Here is a 20,697-nt window from a genome sequence, read left to right on the forward strand (position 1 = left end):
AAGGAACACTCTCTATACGAAATGAGTACATCATTTCATGTTTCTAAGATTTTCATCTTACCCAGTGTTACAATTTCCATCACTGTTTAAGCCTACTTAAATTTCCATAAGTCCCTGGAAATTTCCATTACATGCATCCGACGAAGTGGGCATTCACCCACGAAAGCTTATGCTCCAATACATCTGTTAGTCTTAAAGATGCCACAGGACTCTGTTGCTTTTTACAGATCCAGATTAACATGGCTACCCCTCTGATACTTAAGCCTACTTTGGCAAAGTAAGAGCTGTTACCTTTCTATTTGTCCGTGTGGAGCATGATCCTGAAACCCCTACCCCTATCCTCTGACTGGCTAGAAGCTAAGCACACACAGATACCTGGTATACTGCTTGTTCGCACTGCTTGTCCTTTTGTGCCTTTTTTTCCATTTCTTCCCTTTGTTTCAATTCATAAATGAGCTGAAACAGGTCTCGCAAGTCCAGAATTACAGGCTCAGCCTATTGAAGCAAAAACAGTAAGTAGGTTTTAATAAAGGAAAGAAGACTTTTCCCCCCTGGTCCTGTTGGTAGAACAGTGATATCTACCTTTCAAGAGAAGGAACTTCACACTGAATTAATTTCTACCTTGTTTATATTAGTTTAGAAAATTGCATCTAGGCTAAGGTTCATTTCTATAAAACTAATTATATTTGCAGATTAATGATAATTATACTTATGAGTATTGAAAGTATTGCTTATATTTATTAGTGGTTTCTAATACAATGAAATTAGGGCAGATTTTATGCAAAGTAGCTATTTGTTTTCTATCGTTTTCTGTTTAAATGAGTCTACGAACATACGTAAACATATTTGTATTCCGTCGATGTATCTAGTTTAATTAGAAAGGAAAATAATTACTAATTAGAAGGAATACATCAAGAAAAATTAAGAAGGGTGAAATACATTCCCTTTTTCTCAGACTGGGTATAGCTAATCCACCATCTAAGAACTTCTATGCAGACACATCTGACAGCATGTATATTGAACAAACAAGCTAGCATGCCCTTTTGAATAGCAACATTAAAGACATAACTTTCAAATTGAGTTAAACTATAGAAAATGACAAAGATTTGATACTTACTGCCTGGGCTGTTTTTATTGCCACAAATCTATGATTTCCTTCCTTTCCACACACATATCCAAAGGCTCGGTGGTCTGTGATATCCTTTGCAATGTACGAAATTTCATGAACTGCATGATGGTGCTGTAGTAGCTATTAAAAAAGCAAACCAAAACACATCTATAAAAACATTCTATTCAAGCTATAATTTAATTCTCAGGACATACATTTTATCTGGGTCTTCGAATGTCTACCAAATTTTAAAAAGCCATTGCATCAAAATGAATAGCAATGTTTGGACAGTGCAATCAGGCGATCTCTAAACAAGTGTTTTGACCAATTTAAGCACTGTAGTCATGATTTGCATAAATGTTTCTTCCAATACCTTATGGTGCGAGATAATTCAATAAAGTATTCTCGGCACCTTAGCAATTAATTTGATGTCTAAAATGTATAAAATAACAAGAAGCACCTATCTGATTATCAGGATTCTAGCTTCAAGCCTCTTACTGGATCCATGTGGGACGACTTCTATGGCAGCACAGAGCCCCACTGACTGCAGGCCTGGGCCTAAGACTTGATCTTACTTCCTACGGAATCAATGGCAAAATTCCCATTGACCACAATGGGATAAGGATCCGACTACAAATTGCATTTTTAGAATTGCATTTAGGGCAACATCAGAGCAGCAAAATTTTACTTTTCTCAAAAACTTGTAAATTTTCCCGCCTTCTTGGTTTGAAAAGGGATTGGTTTTTAGCTGACAGTGGCCCATTTTTGTCTGAAAAATTTGCAAATTTTGTTGCGAAACTGTGTGTGAAAGGCCTGTTTTTGATGTCACAAGAAAATGTGAAAGCACCCAAATGCATGGCTTTTCATTTTAATTGTGAACATTTCCATACAGCTGTATTTAATACTGTAAACAAAACTAGCATCCACTTTCAAAGTCCTTGTGAAATAAAAAGGCTTTAAAGCCTTCTATAAAAGGGTATGAGACCCCATAGTCTACCTCAGGTCCAGAGACAATATAAGAGCTACAGAGGCAAATATATAAGCAACAGTCCCTTTGTCCATGCAAGCGCCAAGCCCATCTTTTGGACCACATAGAGAGGGATGCCATGGAGGAGCTAAAAGTACAGAAGAGTAGCACAAGTGATGACCCCTTAAGCGTAACGAAGGGAAAGCCAAGGTTTGCACCAACTGAATCAACCCCTCTACTACATCCCTGTCTACACCAATTATTGAGTCCAGGCTACCCTGAGTGCAGACGACAACTTTATAGGTCTGAATTTCTTACTTCGTCTGAATTTCTTACTTCCTACATGTCTCTTGCTCTTCACAGTCTAAAAAGAATACCATTCTCAAGTGCAGACAAAACCTCAGAAAGGGCACTACTAGAGGATCACATTCCTGTCCTTTTTGAGAAAAACACATATGGACAATCAGCATAGTACCCTGAGCTCTAAACCATTGGTTATTTTTACATTTTTTTAAATGTGTGAAAACAGAGCGAGAGAGTGTGTGTGTGAGTGAGAGAGAGAGAGAGAGGGGTGCCCGTGATGAGACTGCTGTAGAAATGGGGGATGAAATGAAAATGGAAATGTAACACAAAGATGAGAGATGACTGCTTATAAGACAAAAGACTGGATATTTTTTCATTTTGTTAGTAAGTGTCACACAACTTTTGGGGTTCAAGATGGCTCATGTTCAGGCTAACGGGTGTACTGCCACTGACTGCAATTTGAACAAGGCTGGGTTTTAGATGGCTATTGTTCATGAGAGATGTCGCTTTCCCAATGTGTTAATGATGTAAAATTGATGATGGGATCGCATTTATATAATATAGGGACATTGATTTATTTGTTTATTCTCAGCTCAAGTTGCATGCTCTCTGTAATAGTGAAATTAAATGTTCCCCTTTCTTTAAATGGTGTATATTATAGAGAATGTTATCTCAGGCTCCTGTTAAATAAAAGTTTTTTATTGATTGCCATGCAGCATTTTCCACTGAAATTAAACTCCTTCCTGGTAGAATTAGATTTGAAGATTATTCTGAGGTGGAAAAATATCATCTACAATGCAAGACACCAGATGGAGACATTTTAATTTATTTGGGAACCCTCATTAATGGTTCTAAAATCATTACATTTGTAATTGCTGATGATACCGTTTGCAAGGCAATATTGAGCATCAAAATAAGTAAAGGTGTCTGCGGCATTATCTTTTTGCATATTTTACTTTATGGAGTGTTTAGAAAGATTGCTCTCAAGAAGTTTTCATTAGTCAGAGAGAGATTTCTCCCGCCTTGGACCACATACATAAAATGAAATATTGTCCATACAGTTGTACTGAAATGCAGATGTACATAATCATTTGAAATTATTCTTTTGCAGACCTAGGTGAGTCTAGGAGTTGCTTGATATATATATTTTTAATTTTCAACTAACTTAATCTAAAGTTTTGACTTAATAAGTATGTGCCTGATTCTTCTCTACCATACACTTACACTGCTGTAGTAAATTGGAAGTAACCCCATTGCAGTCAATGGAGTAAAATCTGTGTAAAACTGGAGATCAGAATCATGTCCTGTAGCTAATCAGATATGGTAGCATTTAACCCCCACTTTGCACTGGTGTAAAGGTGTGAAGTGAGGGAGAATATGGCCAGATGTGTCTCCCTTCTCAAGCAGAAATTAGAAATGGCCAGCTAAACAAAAGAACAGTCTACAAATACACGATCTTTATAGATTGTGATTAATTTATGAGAATCCACCATATGCTAATTTAATCTGGCCTTTAAAATATGGCTGATCAGTGCAAATGCCTTCTTTATCCAATCAGTTTTACAACACTGCTTGCATTCAGTTACTACTCTTAAAAAACTGTTCCATAGCCCCAAATGGAAATGAAACAAAACTGTTGTTCTACATTCAAGTACTCATGTTCACATTCTAATTTTCTCTCTCTCTCCTTCTCTTTTATCCTCAGGACTTTTATTATGACATAATCTTGCCTCTAGAGGAAGATGGGCATATGAAATAAGTATTTCATAACCCACTCAAGGTGTGTTCATGAGACCCCCTTTTGTTATTCTCCCTGATACATTCCTTCAGCTATTATTTGACAATTTTACAATATCTTTGCTGAGTGCTTCTATGAGCCATTTACCAATTTATAAATGAAGTATCAAATTGTTTGGAGGGCTGCAGTATGACAGAACAAATTACAGCGACGGCTTAATTTGTATTATGGTTCAATACAGTCAATTAAATACTGCATAGATTAGAAAGTAATTTGCTTTACCATTTAAGCTTTAGTTGTTTAAAAAAAATCCATTATACATATCGTCCATATTATTGTTCGAGTCTGTATGCAACACTATCCGCAGTACAAAATATACAGGATTCAAAAATATGATAAAAGCATGAATAAGCTGTGACACACAGGATAACAAAGAGTGGTATACACGAATGCTCAGTACTATAACTGTTCACAGTACTTGCTGTCTTGCGAGGCTAAGGGGAATGGGACCTCATTCGTAGAGCTCTTTTGTTTTACTTACATTTTTGGATGGATTTTTTGAATTTGAAGTTTAGGAGATAAAGTGGCAAATAGTACTTTAAAAAGCCAGAGCGCTCAGTCACTGTCACCATACAAAGCAGGCCTAAACCTGACCTATGCACAAAGATCAAGTAAACAGGCTTTGCACAGGGGGTCTCTGAAAAGGTGGAGTGGTGGGCGGAATCCTCACAAACTATGGTGTAGCAATGGGCCTGTTTTGTCTTTGCTACTGCAATTTAAGGGTCGCTGTAACGTCCACTGACCCTGCGCTCCCCTTCCACAGGCACTTTTGGCCTCTGTACCTACCTAGTCATTATTTTCTCTCCTTTTTCCAGGCTGTCCTCTGCTTCTGCTGCTCTCCCATGTTGCCTCCCCCACCCCACATTGAATTGATTGAGCTACCTCAGAGATCGGTAGCATTTCTAATTTCCCCCAGGCTGCTTAGAGCCTGTCATAAATTTGTTCACCCTTGATCCTCATCTTGCCCCTTGGATTTCCATGCTCTGGCCTCCAGTTCTCCGGAATCAATTAAGCACTTAGAGAGGCCAGCAATCATGTCAAATATGAGAGTTAGGTGGTGTTGCAAAGTCACAGCCATACTATCACTATTCCCTTTTTAATGAGGCAGCCTATTTATTGAGGCCCGGGGCACAGTAGTAAGACCCCCAGTGAGAATTATCCTGCAGGGAAAGCAGCAAAGCATCTTGTAAATGGTGCCCAGTCAATAGCAGAAATCATAACTAAAATAATGTTATATTTATATGGACGAGCTCCACAGGGATTTCATATAAAGAACCTTTCATATTAATTAATTTACCCCATGAGCCTGCTTTCAGAACAGTGGTATCAACTGACTCAAATTTATGTGCCACTACTGCCACCATTAGCTTTGTGAGAGGAGTGACAGACCTTGTCCACCCATTCTCTATATTTCTATTCCTATTTGATATCTGTCAAGAGCATTTCCTACTCTATTTGAGCCAACAATCTTTTAAGGCTTTGCAAGAACTACTTCTGCATGCTGGGTGAAATTCACTTGTGCATGGAAGACAGATATAATGAGGTCCTCTGCACCACTTAGGCTTTATTATAGTTTTCTGTTTATAGTTATCTATCTATACATTCTAATTACAACATATATACAATATTAAAAAGTACTTTAAGGGCCATAGTTTCAGAAATGCTCAGAACCTGCAGCTGCCATAAATTTTGACTCAAGTTGTGAGTGCTTAGCACTTCAGAAAATCTGGCCATAAATGTCTAGAGCGCTTACTAAATAAGAATCCCAGAATTTGAACTCATGGAGTAAAATTATTGTATCACCTTAGTAACAGGCTTGGTGAGCTGGAAACGTTTTACCACAATTTACAGCAACATGTTAAATTACACAATGTGGCACTGCAGTGACTCTGAGATTAGGTCTTGTCTCCATTGAAGACAAGGGAAGTACAGAAGTTTGGCTAGTTTCTCTTTTAGATGTGAGACTTTGTTACAAATATTCATGCTGCTTGGTGTGCACATACACACACACACACAATCATTTTCCCTAAACACTTTTCATTTCTGTCTTTCTAGCAGTCAGTCTAATGAGACACCTTTTGGATTTGCAGGGTTAAATGGAACAGTAGTTCAAAACATCCGTTTCTAGTGTAGGATGGGCTAGTGGCTTAAGCAGCAGATTTGAAACACCTAGATTCTCTAGAATTGCAGGTTCAATTATTAGCCAGGTGAGTCTAGCTTTACACCTTTCAGTGATGGAGAGACTGCATTTCATGCAGTTTATTGTATGTAGGTACTTTCTGTAGGTTCTCTATGGACATTTCAGATCCCATTGGTAGGATTTTCTCTGGTGACCTCCATTAGGACCAGAGGGCTGTGAAGATGATGTCCACCTTTTGCTTACCTTCCACCCTAGGGGTGTCTGCATTTCAGTGGTACTATATGTATACGGTTTCGGGAAAAAATATAACAGCTTCTATATCAGAGCTTAAATGTTGGTGAAATGAAAAAGAAATCTGCAAATCAGTTTGCAGCTTGAACTTTTCAGTGTTGATTTTCTAGAATTTAGCATGTGGGGTGGCAGATGGAGTGGCAAAGAATTTGCCTATGGAACTATGTGGTGAGCGAGCAGATGGGGGAAAATGCACCGAGCACCGGCTGCAGAAATTCTCAATTTAATATGAAGTAGTAAAGAGGATTCAGCTTGGTGCATTTCAGAGCTGTAGTTAAACAGTTTAAAAATCATTGACTACAGCACAAAGCAAACATGAGCAGGGGTAGTGCCAGAGTTCCTTCATTGGGAGAGCCAACTGCTTTTGTGCCTCCTGCACTAGATTCATCCTTGGCATTTCTCTCTCCATCTCTTTCTGATAGTTTACTGGCACACTCAGTTCAATTCAAGAACACTCTGGCAACATTTGTTATGTCAACAAAAGTGTAAAAGCAGAGATAGAATCATCTGGTCTCTAACAGAGGTCGCTACAGTCTAAACAGGGAAGGCGTCACAGTGTATTTGGAATATTATTCTCTATGTGAATTTGTCATTGCTGTTGATTTTTGAATTGGTGGCAAGTTGCTCTTCTCCTTTCTCCCAGGGTTAGGCACAGTTTTTCGCTCATATTTTCTTTTGATTAAATGTCTCTTATAATTTCTGCTAATTTTTCTAATAGTTATACAAAAGTTTCCTAGATTGTGTTTGAAGCCCAAGTAGGAAAGGGTGGAAGTAAACAGAACACTCAAAACACATTTTTTCCAGATGTAAAAAGTTTGGTTAGTTACACTTAAGCTTTAAGCAAACCTGAAAAATAAACTTTGATTAAATTTCCAACTTTTATGATCTGGGAGGTGTTCCCCCAAATCTTCAAAGTAACAAAGTGAGTTATTTATTTGGAATACTACCAGCAACACATTACAACTCACAAGAGGAAAGGCCTAGAGAAATGTGGCTAAACAAAATATGAGATGAGGGACAGATCAGAGATTAAATTAAACTGCTTTAATCTCACCATGAGGAGCATAATTGTAACACATGAGAAGCAAACAATAAACACAAATTGCCATATATCTAGGAAAATGTCAGTCTCTTATTTATATACTGAATAAAAAACTCCTGAATACCTATGCAAGTATAATAATTCTCCCCAATTCTGCTATATGTTGTGAATATATATGTGTGTGTGTGTGTGTGTGTGTGTGTGTGTGTGTGTGTGTGTGTGTGTGTAACAGTGGTGCACTGTAAAACTGTGCATATATTTGTGATTAAAAATGTAGCACTAGGTACTTGTGGTCTCATTGTTTCATACTCTGCACTTATAGTATATCTTCTATTTGATGCTCTCAACAGGTGGTGAAACTGAGGCATAAAGAGATTACATGCCTTGTCTAAGGCCACACAAGAAATCTGGGGCAGAGCCAGAATTAGAACCCAGTCCTCCTGTCACCCAGCCCTCTGCCTTAACCACAATTCCATGCCATCCTTCCTATATGAGATCACATCCCAACTGTTCAGCTATGTGTATTTTGCCATTTATATGCTGTAATACTGGTCAATGCCATGGATACCTGTAATGAGCCCCATAAAACACAAATACACAGTACTAAATAAAATAAAAAGCACATTTCATTAGATACGATTATCTAGCCCTTTGATGTGATAATATTAAAAATCACTAGGCGAATACAAATAACTGTGTGTGTGGAACCTTGATTGTGAATGAGGTGGGATATAGTTCACGGTTAGCAAATGATCCACATATTAAACTTCTATTGAAATTTTTTTGGACAAGGTATCTTTTCAATTCAACCTTCTGAAAGAAGCATCTCATATTTTAACAGTCAAATAAGCAAACCCAAATGGGCGCCTCTCTTGTAGTCCTGATATAATATGCTGTGTTCCACATCCTGGCTGAGACACCACGGATTACACAGCTCAGAAACAAATAAAAGAGTACAAATTGAACCTGGTAGCACAGAGCAAGAAAAGTGAACAAAGAGCAACATGACAATTTGCAGTTTGATTGCAGCATGTACCGCAGAATGGGCTTGGAAGCAGGAGTTTTGAGCATGAATATGATTGAACCCTCTCACTGAAAGAGACTGTCTGTTTTGCCGAACATTTGCAAAGCTCTATGTGGCTGAAAATGAATAGTCCGCCATTGAAGCTGTTTGACCCTAAGCCATTCATTCAGTCTTAGCGGACAATAGGTAACAGAATAGCTCCCTTGTGGAAAACAAGCATAGGAAAAAAAAGGAAGTTGTAACCTTTGGAATGTTCTCCAAGCATGAATGGAGTTCTCTTCAGATGGCTTGCCTTTAAAACATGGCTTCACAATGAAAGGAAAATAAATCTGTCTAATCCCTGAGCCTCTTTAGTAAGGACAGATTTTACCCACAATAACTTGAGGAAAGGCTTTTGTAAATCCTTGTAAAAGGAATTTCAGTGGATATTCTTCATAAACACAAAAATCATACCCGACGTTGCACACTTTCAAATTATACATACATTAAAGGATTGTATCTGTACCATAAATGAACATGTAAAAGTATTTGGCATCATTAAAAAATTATCAGCTGTCACAATGGGCTCAACCCTGCAAGCTGATAACCCTGACCCAGCAAAGCACTTCAGCACCTGCTTAACTTTAAGCATGTGAGTAGCCCCAGCAAAGTCAGTCTCTTTTTCCAGATGACAAGCACCAAAATGCTACATCACTTGTCCAAGCTCACACCGAAAGTCTGTGGTAGAGCCAAGAGGAGAATCAAAAGTCAGTGGACCTAATCACCTGTTTAAAGCATGTCCTTCACGCGTTGCTGGATTGAACCCAATATGTACATTCACAGTGGCTCAATGTCTTGAATTAATCCTCTCTTGAACTAACCCCCTCGGTTAGGTAGGGAAGTACCGTATTACCCCAATTTTACAGGTGGAAAACTGAGAAGTTCTCCAGGGCAGGAACTATTGTCTTTATTTGTGTTTGTATAGTGCCTAGCACATTGGGGCTGTGAATCTGATTGGGGCCTCTGAGTGCTACTGTGTTAGGGCCTGAAACAAAGGTCATTTTGGATATATCTACACAGCAAAGAAAAACCCACAGTGGGTCCACAGCTTCACTTCTGAGTAGACTTCTGGGCTCAGGCTGGAGCCCGAGCTCTGGGACCTTCCCACTCTGCAGGGTCCTACGGCGCAGGCTCCAGCCCGAGCTCAGAAGTCTACACGGCAATGAAGCAGCCCGAGCCCCACAAACCAGAGTCAGCTGGCCCAGGCCAGCCACAGGCTTTTCTTTGCTGTGTAGACATATCCATAGTTAGTCAATGAAGTCAGCAAGGCCTTACTTTGCAAGCACACAGCCTAATTGTGATGAATAGGTCTGGCTGATGTAGCTGGAAATTCCAGGAACCTAATTTAAGAAAAAAGAACACTCTTATGATAATATATTTCTGTCTTGCTCTCATAATTTGTAATAATGTCTGACAAAGACCAGATGCACATTTAGTTATTGTACCTTGGCTTGGAAAGCAAATGCTAAATTGCTCATGCAGTAGATCCATTTATTAGATATATGAACTTATGAAAAGAACAAAACACAACTGGAATGCATACATGGCCAATTTCATAACATCTCTGCAAAAGTTTTAAAGATGTTGAGTGTATTGGGGGTAGGAATTAGCTGGCTAAATGTAAAAAGTTTTTGCCAATTAGTATTAATTCCAAGTTACATTTAAAATATGTCTTTGCAAATATTGTTCAGGAACAAAAAGAAATCCTAAAGCACAGAAAGCAAAAAGTGTCTTTTTGTAGTGCTTTGGAAAACCAAATATACTACACAAAAGTTATATTGCTGGATTTCCTGTGATCGATTGTATTATTTTTCTGTCATTTCTGCGCCAGTTTCAATCGGTTGTTTACATCACTGGTTATAAGAGAAGGGCTACATTATGAAAGAGATGATGAATGATGAGTAAAGGGTTACGTGACACAGAATAATTTAAAATTATGTATGGGCCCTGGAAAACTGGATCCTGGCTTTGCACAAGGCCTTCTGTGGGCAAGAGGACTTTTGGAGAAAGTCCATAATAATAATAAAAAATACTAATGTTTTTGTCTCCAGAACATAAAGACTCTAATACTTCTGACAGCTAATCGAGATTCTCCTTTACTGCAAGTGGTATGTATAAATGATAGTATAATTAATGATCCTGGACTCAGTGGGTGGGGTTGTATTTGTAGTGGAGCTGACTGGGCTGTGTAAATCTACAGGGTCTGTTTGTAGAAAATGACAATCAACCCTTGTTTAGAAGTTTGAGTTCTAAAGAGTCTGGAATCCCAAGAAACACTCCTACTTTACTACAATCCTGCATGTTACTTCTTCATGGGACTCCTGGCTAGTACCAAGAAGCCCCCACCTCTATCAAGTTTTGAAGAGGGGCACCGAGTGCCTGGAAAATTCATCCTGATTTTGATACATCCCAAAGTTTGAAGGTAGACAGTTCATCCCTTTATAAAAATAAGGCCCGTTCCTGAAATACGGATTTGCATTTTGAACACTTCTAAAGTTTAGGGCTGTTCAATTCTGGGGTTCTTGTTCAAGATTTTAGATATTATTAAATATTATACTGACATCTTATATTGCCTTGTCTATGCACTGGATAATATGAAACACAATGTTCACTTGTAAAAGTTTTTTATTGGCTGGGGGCGGGAGGGGGGGGAGGATAAGGGGCAAATCCTCATTTCTATGGGCTGGTCTACTCGGGGGGGGGGGGGGGGCGGGAGGGGAATCGATCCAAGATACGCAACTTCAGCTACGCAAATAGCGTAGCTGAAGTTGAAGCATCTTGGATTGAATTACCTGGGGTCCAGACAGCGTGGGATCGATGGCCGCGGCTCCCCCGTCGATGGCGCTACCGCCGCTCGCTCTGGTGGAGTTCCGGAGTCGACGGTGAGCGCGTTCGGGGATCGAAATATTGCGTCTTAATGAGACACGATATATCGATCCCGGATAAATCAATTGCTACCCACTGATACGGCGGGTAGTGAAGACGTACCCTATGAAAGGCTGTTGAGGTCTTCAGGGACCTGGGGAAAATCATGCCCCAAGACTGCCACAGCAGCCTCAGGGCTGCCACAGCCCATGACTGCTGCGCTCTCCCCTCCTATCATGTACACTGATCATTGGACCAGCATAGCCCCGAATATGCCAGTCCTGACTCCCTATCTGTTGTGAAAGAGCCCCTGAGCCTGGTCCCTCTGATCTCAGGTTATATTTTCCTTTGATGTACTCTAGGGATTATGGAGCCCTCTACTGACTGGATGTTGAATTTGCGGGGGATAACATGGTACCCAGTAATGAGCCAGCAGGTTCATTACGGTATCAACATATCTAGATATATCATCCTGGACTGTGAGTGCTTTTCAAGAAGCCATTACTCTTAGGAAGCCTTTTTGTTACCTTTAGAACAAAAACATTCTTCATCTCATTAAATGGTATTTCATTTACACAAATCGCAATGAATTTCTTCATACAACACGTAGGAGGTGTTTTTTTTAAATGCCTATAGATTTAATACATGATACACATCCCCTCCTGGAGCTTGTTATTCGAAAAGCACATCACTGAAAGGCAGTTTCAGACTCTGTTGATCTGGCACACAAACTTTAAGCCTCAGAGCTTATAAAAAACATAAAAAACCGCGTGGATCGACAGTGTTAAAATTCAGGGTGCACTGGGAGGTCAGCAAGCAGTAACCCTCTTTAATCATAAGATCCAAGTCTATAATGTTGGAAAGTAATCTGCAGGAGTCTGCAGAAAAGCAAAAACAGATGAAAGGGAAAAGATGTAGCTGCCATATTTGTAGGCCATGGGTTTGTACTGGTTCAATTTGACTTTAAAAAAGTGTGTGTGAGTGAGTCTGTAAGCCTATGGCATGGTCCTTGACAAAGATAAGAAACAATCTCTTGCAGGATCCTAGATAATTCCACAACTGGTCATCTAAACCCATAGGACAATACAACAGTCCCTTTGCCTTAGGACGTACTGAATATTAAACAATCAATGGGTTCAGTATGCCTGAGTGTTAGTGATAGACTTTACATGAGCATTAACTCTAAAAGGAGTAGTTTGCATATAATACATTCGGCATAGGAACCTGCGGCTTTCAGAATACACAGAACAGTGAGTGCTGACACTTGTTAATAAGAAATACCTGCAAATTCTTCATGTCAATTTATAGTCAGTCCATCTACTAGAAAACAGGATAAATTCCTGTGATTTATGATTGTAAGTATCAAATTACCTCAGATAATCTCATTCATACCCTGAAATTTATCACTGTTACACTTTGTATTGTTTCCACAACAAATACCTTAACTGGTGCATAGTACATCTGGGGCAAAACCTGTGTGTGTTTTCGCCTGTGTTTTAGTTGAGCCTTAAAGCTAAAAAATAAAATACGCTTTTAAAGGGAAACCTCAAAGAAACTCTGAAAAACAACAAATAGCTTTCAAATGCCCCTTTTTTCAGAGTTTTCTTCTGCCTTATCCAGAGGAGGGAATTTCGGTAGTCTCACTCAGCAGTTGCTTGTCATTTTCTGTTATTACAAATCTATATTTCAATTAAATCAATACAGCCAATTTTAAAAGTTCTGCCACACCACTATTCACAAGACGAGATCTAAGGCTTCCACTCACACATTTAAAAGCCCAAAGTTGTTTTTCCCCCTTCTCATTTAAATCAGATTTAATGCTCACTTCCACTTTTCAGCCTCTAATTTAAATCTCAAAAGCCAAACTCCAATTAAACAGTCTGTACGCAGACTTGGCCCAAAACAAGACATGGATCTTCTGTGTTGCTTTCCCCTCTATTCTCTAGCTTTTCTGTTTTATAATCAATGGATGTCACACAAGGTCTGCCTTTCAGAATGTCTGTCACACTGTGCTGCCCTCACCTCTTACTTAAATGCAAGCAACAGAGGCTTTTATGACTTTGATGCAGCAACGCTTGCTTCTATTTCTTAATACTTGTCACTTTACTTTTTTCCCCCTTTTATAACTTGTGTGCACAGCATATGGTTTGTCCTCTTAGTCAAAACTAAACCACCTAATTAATTCAGTCTCAGCACAGTTCAATAACAGGCCTCACACATGCTATGTACTTCAAGGTGCTTTCAGTATCCTACAGCATCAATCACAGGATCGAAGGCAGAGATTTTGGCTAATCACGTACATCATAAAGCTGTTAGGCCTAGAGACTTTCTCAAATAAAATCTGGATCTGGATCCATGTTTCGAACTCTCCAAAGTTCAGAGATGTTCTGATCTGGGGCCAGGAACCATTTGCAAAATGCCAAAACCCCTCTTTCCCCAAAACTGAGAGGTATGCAGAAATTAAATTTTAGTTCAGACTCGTCTCTTTTTATGCTGCTCTCATTAAAGTCAATGGGAATGCTGATGATGACTTTGATGAGAGAAGGATGATGCATGGTAGTGAAGGGTGGTAGGCACTAATTAGGACAAAGAAATAAAGGGATCTCGTGTTTACTAAACATCACTCCTGCTTAGACAGTCTAGGACCAGATTCTGTTACCTCATGTTCATTAGCACCTTACTCTGCAAATAGCATCAGGTACTGGTCAGCATAAGTAAAGGTGAAGGATGTAGCCCTTAAACACTGATGAGAGCATTATGGATGATTTAGATGGAAAGGTTCAGATTGCAGTGGTCACCATTAAAAAGTTAACATTTATTGACAGTTACATACACATTTGGCACTGATGTATTTATTGGCATCTGAGACAGTTGTTTCTTATTCTAAGTAGGAGTAGAAAAAAATATATGCCAGGAGTCTGACAGTTGTAGACAAATACTGACATTTAACACCAGCAGCTGTCCTTTCTCCCCATTTTCCACAGGGAAATTGATTCAATATAATAATAAACTGAATTTATCCACTTCTGAAAGATATTCACTATAATCACTGGGCCAGATTCTGCCATCAGATTCCACACAGCTCACACTGACTTCCCTCGGAATTTCAGATGTGTGCCTAAAGGCAGAACTTAATATATGGAGATATACCTATCTCATAGAACTGGACGGGACCCCGAAAGGTCTTCGAGTCCAGCCCCCTGCCTTCACTAGCAGGACCATTTGGAAGCCAGACCTATTATGAAACAGACTTCAGGTAACTTTAAAAATATACCTTCTTGTATTCTTCCCAACCCATTATACTAATGTCTGAGGTCATCTCTCTCTCCTGCATCTGACACTAGCAACAGGAGAGGTTCGAAAGCCTACAAGTTAATACAAGAAGTCAGAAGTGCTGCCGTTAGTCTTGCTATCACCTGAGCAAACAGAAAATTGCAGAGCAACCTACTGAATAAAATGCACTGAATAGAAAGGAAAATCACTGGCACACCTGGGGAGCAGTGCTTCACACACTTCTAGAAGAAGAAGTGACTGAGGATTTCAAAGAGGGACACAGCTCTTTGTTATGACGCTTGCAGAATGTTTCCCACCGTTCTGGGGGAAAGTTTCAGAGGTTCTCAAATGGTCTGCTGTATTAGCACGTCAGCACTTGTGCAACTAAATCTTTTTCTGAGTGCTTTGGAATTCATCCATTACAATTCTCTCTCTTCTGGAAACTGGCATGCCAATTTTTTTTACTGTGTGTAAAACGCTAACCTTGTTTGAAGGAGGTTATTGGCTCCAGTCAAGGAACAAGACAGCTGTGTAGTTTAGGTGTTTTAACTGGGTTAACAGCTTTTGATTCTGAGGAAAGCTAGTATAAATCAGGTAATCAGTGGAGCACTTAATACCAATTTTTTGTTGAAAAGGGGCTAGTTATCAATGTCTGAACGCTGCTATAGTGTTGGCACAGTATTTGTATTATGCTGGTTCTATGCATTACACATAGACCTTTATTACAGTAAGAGTTCAATTTGGGGTAACCATGGAGCGGAGAACAAAGCCACATCCTAGTAGGCAATGAGACAGCTTTCATGAGTGAGAGCAACAGGATTCCATCTCATATGTTTCACTTAGGACCAGATCCTTACCTGGTGTAAATTGCCACAGCCCTGTGGAGTTCAATGGAGCCACGCCAATTCATGCCAAATGAGGATCTGGCTGTCAGCACTGAGACACCAAAGTTAAGTCAGTTAAAAATCTCCCATATTATCCCTTCATGCTATTACTTTTAACTTCTAACATTTCCCCTGCAGAAAAATTTGCTTCCTAAGGACATTTTATATTAGATCCTATACTACAATATTTCTGTTTTATAGAAGAAATATATTTGTTTAAAATACACTTGCTCTGTACTACACCAAGATACCCATCAGTAATTTTTTAGTTTGACAACCATGAAAATACAAGTAATTCCCAGTCCTAACAAGGCATCTTCCTTGTTCCAACCTTTTGGCTTTGTATCTAAGAACTAGTGCTGTGCTTCCACAGAGAAACAGGGGAAAAAATGAGAATCCCCTTATACCCAAGATAAAATTCCAAAAATCCACACCTCAAAATACAGAGGTTTCTGGAGACCTTTAGAGTCTCTCAAGGGAAAAAAAGATGAAGGGTGAGCTGATGACTTCCTTAGTCTCCGTGTTTTTCCCTCTTTGCTCATTCTTCAAAGGACTCCATTTTGGCTGTTCCTTTCCCACTCTCCCTCCTCCTCTCTGCGGTTGCTTTTCTGTTCCTTATTGTCTGTCTCTGCAAATTGCTTCTGCCACTTCTTTCTTTTGTTCTCTAAAGCTAAGATCCACAACCTCGGAAACTCTTCGTACTGTACTACATTAATCAAAGTCCAAGTGATGGACACCATCTTCGCTGATAGACCAAGGATTGAACCAAGGACCGCCCGAGTTAAAAGAGCAAGCTGCGATAGCCCATCTCTGCAGCTGGAGCTGTAACAGAACCAGAATTTCCTTTCTGCAGGAAATACTGGCATTAAAAAAGAAATCCAATTCTGCATAAAAAGCTAAAATTTTGAGATTTCCTACAAAACAAAAAAAATCTGAAAATTTCTTCTTCAGAACTATTGATAAATTTCATTTAGTTGTGATTCATCTTTAAAAATGTTTACAACATTAAATATCAATGAAATAGAATATAATATTAAATTTAATACTGTAGTATACAAGTCAAAATGAAATTAATCAAAAAGAAACATTTTAATACTATTGTAATCATTCATTGAGTCCTTTTCTTCAATGAAAAATTTTGTCGAAAAGGACACGTTCCTGAGAAATGTTTAGATTTTGAAAAAACTGCATCATTTAATGGAAAACTGCTCTGTCTACATTTTTTTGACTGGCTATACTCACATCCTCCCTGGACTGGGCACAGAGGGGGGCATATAACACACAGTAACCAGTGGGTTGCGTGCACACACACACACTTCTCAACTTCCCAAGCTCAATTCTTAATCTACTGAAGCTAATGAGAGTTTTGCCACTGACATCAATGGGAGAAAGATCCAGACCCAGTCCGATGTGGGATCTGTGAAAGTGTTGCAGGAGTACTGGGTTAGTACACGCTGTGAAGTTGTACCTTATGTTTTGCAATGCTGCTAGCAAAGCAAACAAAGTGTCTGAAATTCAATTCAAATACATTTATGAAGAGCAAACATGTTCCCTTTTACACTCAGTGTTTTTAATCTTCCAGGCTTCAATTACACTGATATCTTTAGCATACTGTTAAAACACCACATTTCTTTGAGCAATACGTGCAGTCTACATGCCAGACAGGTCTGCTCGAATGGAGCTCATTGCAGGATTAAGATCTTACAACTTGACAATAAAAAAAAATGAGTTTACAGTATTTATAAAATATCAAAACTGAGATATCAGTGTTTTATCCCCATGTCAATTAGTCCTGTGAGAAACTGTATAAGGTAGTTCCTACACATACTAACCGACTTACCTTGTTTTAGCAATCACTCTTTAAATGCTCTGGCCTAACCAAAATTTGAATGGATAACTGTGAGCCACTTCATTAGCTACTCATCTATTTTCCTATGACAATGATGTATATAGAAAATTAGCTGCACTAAATTTATAGCTGGAATTTATTGGATACATACTGAGGAATTAGAGGGAATTGGAATAACCACTGTTATGACACCCTCTTTTATTATTACCACAGTTATTAATTAAAGAGTAAATGTAGAAGGTGCAGTGTGATACTTGAATCACAAAAGTTAGGTGTCATTGATGTCTCATTGAAGCCATAAGGTCTCACTGAATCCATGAAATCAATGGGACTGTTCACATTAGTAAGGCAAGGAGGATTAATCATAAGCAATTTGGTCTGGAATTCTCAAAGGGGTCTAGAAATCAACACTCCATTGAAATCCATGTTTAACTGCCTTAGAGGCTTTTCTGAAAATCCCACCCTTAAAGATAATTGGCAAATAAGCCCATTGAAAACATATGGAAACTCGTGAGAGACTTTTTCTTCATAAAATAAACAATAGATTTTAAGAAAAGATTAAGCATCATATATTACAGAAACCGCAGGTAAAGCTGTAGCCGAAATATTCTACATTCATTACAGAAAGGCCCAACCTACAAGTCCAGATGAGAACATGTCCACAAGTGTTGGCGCAGTTGAAAACCAAACCTAGATCTGCATGTGAATTTTGAAAAACAAGGAACTTTATGGATTCAACCAAAAACTCTGGATCCAAATACATCCAAATTTTGGAGGAGCTTTGAAAATGGAATCTGAATTTTTCATTTTGGGGGCGTCTCTCTTTCTTCACTATGTGACTGAATTACACAACATTCTCATTATGAAATCCATATGTAGCACCGAGAACTAGTGAAACACATCACTCTGGCTTTGTGCCTATCATAAGCCCTTCTCAAGTATCTTAGATCATCTAAACTCTTTAATGCATAGTCTAGATTTTAAAAGGCTAACCCCAAATGAGTTACAATGGTCAATACGGATATAACTAGTACAGAGGGTTTCCTTAAAATCTTTCCATTGACCAATAAAAAAAGTTTAAATACTATTTGCTAAATGTGTTATTGTTTTCTATTTTAAGTGTAGGGGGGTACGTCAAATACTGTAAATACCATATGACAGTAAATGCAAAGTTTTTAAGGCACCTATTCTACACATACTAATTAGATACATTTAGTTCATTTATAACCTGGAAATGTTTGTGCCTAACTATTTTATCAAGAGGCAGAAAGAAAGGAACAATGAAACTCACAACTAGTAGGGGAATGTTCATATGTGTGGGACACAGACCCTTTACCAGTGCGGAGCTCACTCTCACAGGCTATAAGAATGAACACAGACATTGCCACTTTCAGAACTACATGAAAAACTCATTTATTCCATTTAGCTATTCTTCAGCTGACAGACAGACATCACCATCTCTGGCATGTAAGTCTCAAAGGATAAATGAAGTTCCATAATGATACCTACATTTCTGGTCAAAGATGCTCGAACCACCAGATTTCCAGGAAAGGTAAGAGGCACTCGGGGGACATTAGACAAGAGGTGTCTTGTGCCAAGAACAAGAACTTTCATTTTGCTACAATTTTGTTTCAGCCACTTTCAGCTATCCTTTGGCAGTTTACCAGCATAATTATGCCATCATTCAAATCTATATGAAAAGCTAAGTAAATATTGGGGTCACCAACATAAATTGTATCTCAGATTGTACTGTATAATGTTTTGCAGCAGGCACCGCACATAAACTTTGCCGAGTTTGTACAAGACGGGCAACCTGTGGTCAACAGAGCTCAGATTCCATGGTGATGGGCACAGTATAAAAACCTCTACAGACGGACAGAACATTAGAATTGGCCATATCAGGATTAGAATATAATCTAATCAGAACTGACAGGTCAAAGGTAAACCAGGTTAGAGTGTCCTCAGATTGACAGGCATATGTATTCAGATGTATCCAAAGGTTACAGTAGGAATGACCGTTCACTTTTATTTATCAGTATATTACACTTTATACTCTGTGGTGTGGTCAGCACGAAAAAATGAATGGAATTATTTTGTGCTAAATGTTATAGGCAGAAATACTACTGAGGGGCCTGACTCTGTTGCACTTACACTGAATGATACCTTTCAATAGACAACTTGTGTAGGAAGATACTATTCAATATGAGAAAGAGATGCCAGAGTTGGGTACTGGAGATAATAAGCCTTTATGATTATCTTTCCTAGAGGAGACAGAAGCTTTGATAAAGGATAAATTGGGGGAGTGAGAATAGATAGTTAACAGTTTATGCGCAGCAGTTACTTTCCCCTCCTAACTTTCAGACAGCTAGCCTGAACAAAATGGTGACAGATTTCCTTGACGAAACATGAAAAATACTCTGACAGAAATGAAAATACTGTATTCATGTATCATTGAAACCCATTCATGAGTTTATAGTCCCCAAGTATTCCAGAAAATGTTACAAATCCACCGCCTGTTCCCAAGTGCTATATTTTGCATCTGGATCTCAGAGATGCCCATTTGAAGAGGCTCAGGAGGGCTAATTATTCCAGCAAGTGCACGGAAAAAATAATACTCTCAGAATTTGCTTTGATATGCATGTTTGAGATGACAGAATAAGAAAAATTGGTGAAATGGGCTAAACCTTCGTATGTTGGGTCAACCTGTGCCCCATTGGGGGGGTTTCTCACAATAAATTAGATATAGATATTTAGCTTATCACACCTTTCGGAGGATGGCAAAATCCAAATAAAGAAATGTTTTTGCCCGACAGCAGCTGATAGAACCAGAATGATATAGCACAGATTATTTAAGCAATTTGCAGTGATTTGCATGTCTGGATCTCAGAGAGTTTACGGGTAAAATTCTCTCTTCAAAACCAAACAGTGGATTTTGATCTCAGTATACTTTCCCCCTAATTTGCAAGGATTTTCCATTGATATCTATGAAAAAACTGCACATGCAAGAAAAAAACAACATAGAAGTTGTTGACAAAGAGCAATTTCCTGCAATATCCTGCAATAAAATCCTTATTGAATTAGTATCTCTGGAGTCCAGTAATACCTGAGAGGAGG

The 20,697-nt window shown here is 38.7% G+C and overlaps 1 protein-coding gene across 37 annotated transcripts in view; it reads right to left on the reverse strand.

Moving 5' to 3' along the window:
• Positions 1-20,697, reverse strand: part of DAB1 (DAB adaptor protein 1) — a 709,559-nt gene that overhangs the window by 58,014 nt on the left and 630,848 nt on the right. For 33 of the 37 annotated variants that reach the window (XM_065553888.1, XM_065553903.1, XM_065553883.1 and 30 more), the window contains 2 exons: positions 1,118-1,249; positions 376-495 (listed from right to left, as the gene is read on the reverse strand). In XM_065553888.1, the coding sequence (XP_065409960.1) occupies positions 376-495; positions 1,118-1,249 (252 nt within the window). The remainder of the gene's footprint in view (positions 1-375; positions 496-1,117; positions 1,250-20,697) is intronic. The other 4 variants (XM_065553910.1, XM_065553912.1, XM_065553911.1 and 1 more) reach the window with 1 other exon arrangement.

This window comes from Chrysemys picta, chromosome 8 (genome assembly GCF_011386835.1).
Source record: "Chrysemys picta bellii isolate R12L10 chromosome 8, ASM1138683v2, whole genome shotgun sequence".
Lineage (NCBI taxonomy): Eukaryota > Metazoa > Chordata > Testudines > Emydidae > Chrysemys > Chrysemys picta.